The following is a 9,288-nucleotide window of genomic DNA, read 5'->3' as shown; positions in this document are numbered from 1 at the left end:
ATGATCTCCACTATTTTTCTCAGATGACCGTCAATTCCCTCTGACGGCCGACAGTATAAGCTGACAACCTTCAGTGACTTCCTTCCTCTTTCTAGCATCACACTCACGCAAGTATTATCAGATTCTCGGGCGACTAGCATGGCATCGATCGAATCTTCCAATACCACAATAGCACTTCCTACCTCAACTCCTGCTCTCCTTTCAAAAAACCACCTCCCTCCGCATCCATTAATCTGTCCATCTTTCACATAAGGCTCCTGTACGAGCAACACCTCAAGACCCTCCTGCCGGCTAACTCTCACCATTTCTTCCATAGTTATTCTTCCTCTTCCCACATTTATCTGTCCCAGTTTATATTCCATAGTCGATCTGTTCATTGTACCTCTTTACTGCTTTCTCATACGCTGGGCATCCTCTCCAGCTTGCAGGGTGTCTCGCGGTCTAGCCTGCCTTCTCTGCTGCAATTTGCACACCTGGCCTCCTCCTTTTTTGTATTCTTACAGTCTTTGAAGACATGCTCCTTCGCGCAGTGCGAACAACTTGGCTTGTCATTTGTGCAAAACTTTGCCACATGTCCAAACCTTTGACACTTGTAGCACCGTGCTAAATCCACATAATCTTTAAATCCTGCAGCTTTCCCACTCAATGTATACCCTACCCTTCCTCCTCAGCCAGTTCCTCACCCTCACTGAACATTCGGCTACCATATGGTTCCTCTTAACTTCGTTTCTCCTTTCAGCTTTTTCCTGGTATTTGTGCTTCAACGTGAAATTCTGTGTTGAAGTCCTCTTCCTCAATCTCACTTCCCTGCATATTCCGCTTATAGATCTCTGCCTTAACTGCCTCATTACTTAATGCCGGATTAATATCGTAGACCATTACCATGGTATTCTTCTTTGTCGGCTTTTCTACTGTCATTACCCGCATTTTTCAGCGCATCACTTTTCAGGAGGTTTTCCACCCCTTCCTCAGATTCTGACTCTATTATGACTCCGTTTCGGATCATTCTCAGTCTTCTAACCTTAAGCCCTATTTCTGAAGGCTTCACAAGCTCCTTCAACTTCCTTTTTATCTCCTCGCTTTCCTTATTTTCCTGCTTTACTACGGACCAACTTTGGTACTGGCAGCACTGGGCCCTTCACCCCCGTGATCTTAGGCACTTCCTTTCTTCCAAGGGCCTGAGCAAAGGTAGCCTGATTCCTTGCTTCGTTCCCTTCTTGCCCCTCTCTCAATTCTTCCCTGACTGCTGTCCTTAGGATCTGCACCATCCTACCACCTTCTTCCTCCACCCTAGCCCCTAAGACTGCTCTTTCTTCCCTCGCCAATACTATCTGCTCCTGGACTTCATCCATGTACTCCTCAAACTTGCTGGCATAGCTTTTCTTTACCATCTTTACAATCTGTGGCAGCTTAAACCAATTTCGCATCTTCCTTAATGTCTTTCCAAGGTTTTCCAGGGGGTCCAGCCCAAGATGCAGTTCATCGTCATCATCACGTCCTTCAGGGTCTTCATATTCTGTTTCCTCAACTTTCCTACTTTTCGCTTTATTCCCCCCATCATTTGGGCTCCACCTGGTCCTCTTTTTAGAAGTGTCTGTTTCTGACTCTGATTCCATCTGACTACTGGCTGCCGAGTCCGCGTCTCCCCTGACAGTTCTGCTTAGTTTTCTCTCCTTGTATTGTCTTTCTAAGAACTCCTTTTCCGCCTCCATCCTCCTCCTCTCCCCCTCCGAAACCACTCCATCACCCTCATCTTTTCTCTCAGTCCTTGTACCAGCTATATTCGTCTCCGAAAATTCAGTTTGTTTGTTGTCTCCCATACTATTCCCACGAGTATTGAGGTCCTATACGTCGATCAACGCAGAGCCTCTTGCGCTGACAAGCCTACATACAAGGGAGGACGGCAGGTATCCCAGGGCATCTACTGCTCGTGATGCCTCAAGCCTGGCACCATGCATCCCTTCAGCACAGTTCTGCCATAACCTTGGGATTGGGCATGTAGATGGTTTTTAGGGACTCCTCCCTAGCCTACCACCCAGAGTCGAGGTGACATATGCCAACCTCTACTTCAGTTCTTACTGTGAGTTACGCCCGTTACTCAGCGAAAACATGACCCGACTGAGATAGGGTAGTAGGTCTCACAGTTTTACAGGAGAGGCGCCTGAAGTACGAGCCTCTCCCTTTTTTATTCCCCAATTAGTCGCCTTTTACGACAAGCAGGGGACCGCTCCAGGGCCTATTCTCCAGAGCCTCCCCGGCCATGGTGGGGGCAGAGAGAGAGAGAGAGAGAGAGACGAGATGAGGGATGTGGTATCGAGGACGAGAGAGAGAGAGAGATGGAGGAGAGTGTGAGAGAGAGAGAGAGAGAGAAGAGAGAGAGGAGAGAGAGAGAGAGTGAGAGAGAGAGAGAAGATGAGAGAGAGAGAGAGAGAGAGGGTAGAGACGAATGGAGAGAGGAGAGAGAGAGAGATGAGAGAGAATTGACAATTGACAATTCGTTTATTTTTACCTGCCCTGGCTTAGACCATAGGTCCACTCTTCCGCCAGGACAGGCTCCAAAATAATACATTACAAAATAAAACAGAGTTGTGACGAATACATCATTTACAATAATATTTTTAACTGCACTAAAATTGTATACAAAATTTTACATAATAACAATTAATAGTAATAAAATCAGTTTCTGTACATGAAAAAAGAACAAAACAAAACAAATAAATAAATTACCACAATTATCAAAGTATTGACATTATATAAGTTGTATCAAGAATCAACATAATAATAATAACAATAAATTTTACAAAATGTAGAAATAAAATATTTTTCTGCATATGAATAATGTAAATCTATTAAATACAAAAATTTATAATAACATTAAACAGTATAATCACAAAAAAACACACTTTTGTCTCAAATTAATTAAATTGTTTATAATAATTAGGTATATCTCTGTAAAAGGATTCCTCTCAATTTTTCTTTAAACAATCTTTTACTTGTAGCATTTTTTACATCGTCATCCAGTGTATTCATGTTTTCTTATAGACTGAACATGGAAAGAATTGGAGTACGTAGTAGTCCTATGAATTGGAAACTGTAACGTGACATTTCCAAATCTCGTTTGCCTTGCATGTACTTGATCCATTCTGGTATAATTTTCAAACAAATAATCAGGTTTATGTTCCTTAAGAATACTGTACATAACTGTTAAAACATTATATTCAATCCTTTCTTTTATCTTTAACCACCCTAAATCTCTATAAAATGGTGTGACGTGATCATCTAATCTCAAACCATAAATATACCGTACGCACGCATTTTGTGCTCTCTGTAACTTAGTAATTAACGTATTATTTACATCACAATAAGCGGCCAAAGAATAATCAAAAATAGGAAAAATTAAGGACATTACTAACAACTTTTTAACATAAACAGGTGAGTTAAAGCACAATTTCTTAAATTGGTACAAACTACTGTAAACTCTTTTATGGACATAATTTACTTGATCTGTCCATGATAAAGAATTATTTATCCTTATTCCTAAATTAATTACAGATTTCTGGTATTCCAGATCTTCTCCATCTATTTTAACTCGTGTAATATTTTCTAAATTTAATTGTGACAACAGTCTTTGAGTACCAAAGATGATTGGCTTACATTTTGAAATATTCAGATTAAGACCATGATCACTGCACCATTTAAATAACACTTCCAGATCAACATTCATCATATTAACAGCATCATCAATTTTATCAATGTCACAATTAATATACAACTGCATATCATCTGCATAAAGCAACGATCTACAAAAAACAATTGGTTCATTTATTCTGTTTATATACAATGAGAACAATAGAGCAGACAAAGTGGAACCTTGGGGTACACCAACTGAATTTAATTTCCAATCTGAAAAGGTACCATTTACAGTCCTAATTCTTTGATACCTGTCACTCAAGTACGAATCAAACCAATCTATGACTACTTCACTCAAATTGTATGATTTAAGAATAGAAAGCAACAATTTATGACTGACACAGTCAAAAGCACGACTGAAATCTAAAAGCATTAAAATTGTCAGTTTTCTCTTGTCTATAGCTGATCTTATGTCGTCAGTAATTTTAATTAAAGCGGTCTGAGTACTATATGATTTTCTGTAACCTGATTGATACTTATAAAGAATATTATTTTCATTTACAAAATCACACAATTGTTTGTAAACTAACTTATCAGCGATCTTGCCCAATACACATAAAATATTAATTGATCTGTAATGCCTATACTCCAGCGGATTGTCTACTTTAGGCAATGGTAATATCAAAGACTTCTTCCACTGTTTCGGGATATACTCCATTTAGCAAAGAAAAATTTAAAACATAACATAAAACATACTTAATTTCATCATAAATTATTCTAATGAACTTAAGTTGAATTCCATCATCCCCGATTGCGTTAGACGAGATGTCTTGTAATACTTTCAAAATACAATCTACAGTGACTTCCCTAAAACTAAAACTTATATTCCTAGCTTGAAACACATGTCTCTGGTTATTATAAAACTCAACAAGGTTATTATTTATATTATTGCTAATACCACAAAAATAATCATTTAAACTATCTATATTTACGACTGGGGTCTGATAAACTTTTACGCTCCTTTCCACCTCCATTATCTCGAACTACCTTCCACAGATCTTTACAATTCTTATTGGTTTGAAATAACGTTTGAAAATACTGATTCCTTCCATCTCTTAAAAGCCTTTTTATCCTATTTCGGAGAACTCTATAATTCTCCCAAATTGTAACATTTTTAGTCTTTAAAAAACGTTTGTACAATACATCTCTTTGTGACATTAAATCTTTTAATTCATTAGTAATCCAAGGACAACAAGTCTTTCGTTGTGATATTTTCCTCTCTGGCACATGTTTGTTATAAAGCTCTTTTATATTACTACTTAATATTTCTACTTTATCATCAATAGAATCGCTTAAGTACAAATCATTCCAGTTCAACGCCAAACATTCTCTTTTAAGACTATCTATCGATATATTCTTAAAATCTCTCACCATCACAGACTCCTTATTTGACACAAGTTTCATCTTTAAATTAATTTCTAAATAGATCAAATCATGATATGAGATACCAGACACTGGTTCTTGACCAAAAGTTTTAACTCTACAAACATCATTACATATAATTAAATCAAGCCAAGTGTCTGATCTTGGTAGGTGAAAAGTAGGCTCCAACGGCAAAACAGATAAATTCAAATTGCTTATTAAATTTAACAACTCAGTCCTATCATAAAAATACCTCTCGGCACTCAAATCTGTATTAAAATCTCCTACGATGACTACATTATTATAAATTGGCAATAATTGCGCTAGGACATTAAAAAATTCAGAAATGAAACCAATTTTCGGAGGCCTATAAACTATACACAACAACAACTTCCACCCTTGAGATATTTCTACAATTAAATATTCTGGCTTACGACAATAAATTGCCTGTGACGTTGCTAAAACTTTGTAACCAAGTGACTTCTTTATATAAACACCAATACCTCCTCCCTCTTTATTTTCTCTATCGTGTCTTATAAAATTGTAACCATCAATATTGTATGGTTGGGACAAAACAACAGGTTTCAAAAATGTTTCAGTTATTGCAACTATATCAAACAAATTATTGTGAAACAAATCGATAAAAGACTCTTTGTGTACTAACAAATTTTCAACATTAACATGAGCTATTTTTACACATTTTCTCGAGCTATCAAATTTTTCTTTCAACTTTGCTACAAGAGAGATATTTCTATTGAGAGAGAGAGAGAGAGAGAGAGAGAGAGAGAGAGAGAGAGAGAGAGAGAGAGAGAGAGAGAGAGAGAGAGAGAGAGAGAGAGAGAGAGAGAGAGAGAGAGAGAGAGAGAGAGAGAGAGAGAGAGAGAGAGAGAGAGAGAGAGAGAGAGAGAGAGAGAGAGAGAGAGAGAGAGAGAGACGTGCTGGGACCGAAGCCCCTCGTTCCCACCTCCACCCCTGACACAAGTCTGTGACTTATTTGCCAGGCCTCTTGCCTTCTCCTCTTCTTTCTTCTCTTCGGGCTTCGGCCACTTAATCCTCTTCTCGACACTCTTGCTTGTGTCTAGCCTAACAGCACGTCTCCCCTCATCTCACCGCCCCTGTGCGATGTGAATCATCGGGATATTAATTTATCTCTTCTAAGCTTTCAAACTCTGTTTCCCTCTCTTTTTATCCCAATCCTTCTTGTCGTGGTTCTGAGCTGTTTAATTGTCTCTTCATCGAAGTCAAAGTTGCCTCTTCTCCATTCTAGATGCTTCGATGTCATCACCTGCCTGAGGTCTCTTCTTTCCTCCTCAAACAGTTCACACTCCATGAGCACATGGTTTGCGGTCTCTAGCTCTCCGCACTCACACCTCTCCTCCTCCACCAGGTTAAACCTCTTGAGGTTCGCCTTGAAATTTCCATGACCAGTGACGAACTGTGTCAGGTAATGGTCCATGTCCCACTTCTGCTGCAGTCTCCTTCTGATGTCCGGCATGTATTCGAAGGTTTCCCTACCTTTTTCGGTATTCTGCCAACGCCTCTGCCATTCTTCCAAAGTCTCTTCTCGTCTCGCTGCATTGCTCTCAGCGGCGTCCCTTCCTTCTTCCTTATCCTCCCACCTCTTCACCTTCTCTTCTATTTGCAGGTCAATCGGTGTTACTCCTGCCAGCACTCTGATTGCGTCATGTGAGACCGTGTTGTATGCCTTTGCTACCTTCAGTAGAACTCTTCTTTGCATGCTCAGCAATTTCCTCTTCAGTGCAATCTTTCGGGCATTTTCCCCCCAGAACTCACAACCGTACAACATCGCCGGCTCTACGCAACCTTTGTATAGCATCATAAGGTGCCTCCCTGTCATACCCCTATTGGCTCTTGCCTGTCCTGCCAGTTTGGCGTAGACCCCTTTCATTTTCTCGCACACACCTCCTCCACATGTTTCTCAAAACTCATCCTCTGTCCTACTACCACTCCTAAGTACTTCATTTCCTTCTTGCAACGTATATATTCTCCTTCCACTAACAGCCTAGGTGGTCTTATCAACTTTCCTTTCAACATCACTGTCACTGTTTTTGCTTTTGAAAACTTCAGCTTCCTTTGTTGTCCCCATTCTATTACCTTTTCTACGGCCCTACTACCTCTATCAGCCAACTGTTGTGTACTCTGTCCTCTGACTAACAGCAGTGCGTCGTCAGCATATGCAGTGATTGTTACTCCTTCCCCTAGATCTAATCTCAGTAGGCTGTCGAACATCACATTCCACAGGAGTGGTCCAACAACTGATCCCTGTGGGCACCCTCGAGTCATCCTCTTCCCTGCTTCTCCATTTCCTACCCTGAGTAACACATCTCTACCTTGGAAGTAATCTCTAATTAGGCAATACAAGCTCCTCGAACAATTCCACATCCTTAGTACCCTTAAGATTTCTGGCCACCATGCCGAGTCGAATGCACCCGCTATGTCCAGGGAGACGGCCAGCACGTATTTCTCTACGGTCTCCTCCACATCCCTCTTCAATTTCATCAACGCATCCACTGTTCCTCTTCCCTCCCTAAATCCGAACTGCCTATCACTTAACAAGTCTTCTTCGCTGAGCCATCTTTTCATTCTTGTTACTATCAACTTTTCGCCTAACTTTCCCAAGACTGAAAGTAGTGTCACTGGTCTGTACGATTTCACCTCACTGGGATTCTTGTCTTTATTTTTTAAGAATATTTTTACCACTCCTTTTTTTTCCACACTGATGGGAATCTTCCTTCTGCCAACATCTTATTGTATAGGATGAGCAGATGCCCTTTTATCCTTCCGTACATCCTCTTTACTACCTCTATCTTCACACCATCGTGCCCAGGAGCCTTTCTGTTCTTCATTTGCTTTACTGCCGCATCCAACTCCTCTTCTGAAAATTCTGGTTCCTCCAACCCCTCGCTAACTAGTTCCATTTCTACTCTTACAGTTATTTGATCATTAGTATCCTCGTCCTGATTGTCATCTGGCAACAGACCTTGCAGTATTACTCTCAGCGTCTCCTCTATCGTCGTTGTGAAACTTCCATCCTCCTTCTTCATACTGACCAATGTTGTTTCCTTCTTTGATCTTTCCATAATGATCCTGTAGGCCTTCCCCCAAGGGTCCTTTTCACCGTCTTCATCCAGAAGCTTCTGCCACGCATTCCTCTTTTCCTTCCTGATTTCCCATACATAAGCTGTCCTCGCTGTGACATAAGCTCTTCTGTCTTCCTGAGTCCGTGTCCTTCTCCATCTTTTACCATATCTTCTCATCCTTAGCCTCATCTCACTTATTGTTTCTGTCCACCAATGCACCTTCTTTTGACCTTTCCTCGACTTGGGCACCGTCCTCTCCATCACCCTTTTTATCACATCTTGAAGCTCCTGTGCACATATTTCTGCTTCTTTTCCTTCCCACTGCAGCCCCTCAACCTCCTCAACCAGAACTCCATCAAATCTCACCCAGTCAACCTCTCTTAGGTTCCACGATCCTTCAGTCATCTCATTTCTGTAAGTTCTTCCTACCTCCATTTCCTTCACTTCAAACTTTATAAGTCGATGGTCGCTCAGTGACTCTTCTACAACTTCCCAGTTGACAATTTTTCTCGTTACGTCCCTTGTTCCTAGAGTAACATCGATGTTTGAAGATCCTCCTTGGGTGTTCTCGAAGGTTGTCCAACGGTTCCACCGGTTTACTATCTCTAACTCACAGGCTTCCACCATTTCCTCTACTTTCTCCCCTCTCCTATCCGTCCTGTCACTCCACCACAACCTGGATCTTGCGTTTAAGTCCCCACCGATGACGACTCCTTTTCCCTTGCTCTTCCGGATGATCTCCACTATTTTTCTCAGATGACCGTCAATTCCCTCTGACGGCCGACAGTATAAGCTGACAACCTTCAGTGACTTCCTTCCTCTTTCTAGCATCACACTCACGCAAGTATTATCAGATTCTCGGGCGACTAGCATGGCATCGATCGAATCTTCCAATACCACAATAGCACTTCCTACCTCAACTCCTGCTCTCCTTTCAAAAAACCACCTCCCTCCGCATCCACTAATCTGTCCATCTTTCACATAAGGCTCCTGTACGAGCAACACCTCAAGACCCTCCTGCCGGCTAACTCTCACCATTTCCTCCATAGTTATTCTTCCTCTTCCCACATTTATCTGTCCCAGTTTATATTCCATAGTCGATCTGTTCATTGTACCTCTTTACTGCTTTCTCATA

The 9,288-nt window shown here is 40.9% G+C and overlaps 1 protein-coding gene across 1 annotated transcript in view; it reads right to left on the bottom strand.

Annotated features, from left to right (window-relative positions):
- Positions 1-9,237: 9,237 nt before the first annotated feature.
- The window catches only part of LOC124374034, a 1,677-nt gene continuing 1,626 nt past the window's right edge, over positions 9,238-9,288 (bottom strand). Inside the window, exon 1 of the mRNA XM_046832336.1 lies at positions 9,238-9,288. This exon is cut by the window's right edge and continues 1,626 nt beyond it. Within this exon, the coding sequence (XP_046688292.1) occupies positions 9,238-9,288 (51 nt within the window).

This window comes from Homalodisca vitripennis, unplaced genomic scaffold, assembly GCF_021130785.1.
Source record: "Homalodisca vitripennis isolate AUS2020 unplaced genomic scaffold, UT_GWSS_2.1 ScUCBcl_7047;HRSCAF=14552, whole genome shotgun sequence".
Taxonomy (NCBI): Eukaryota; Metazoa; Arthropoda; class Insecta; order Hemiptera; family Cicadellidae; genus Homalodisca; species Homalodisca vitripennis.
Note: the sequence above shows the minus strand (reverse complement) of the source record. Positions and strands in the feature narration are given on the sequence as shown.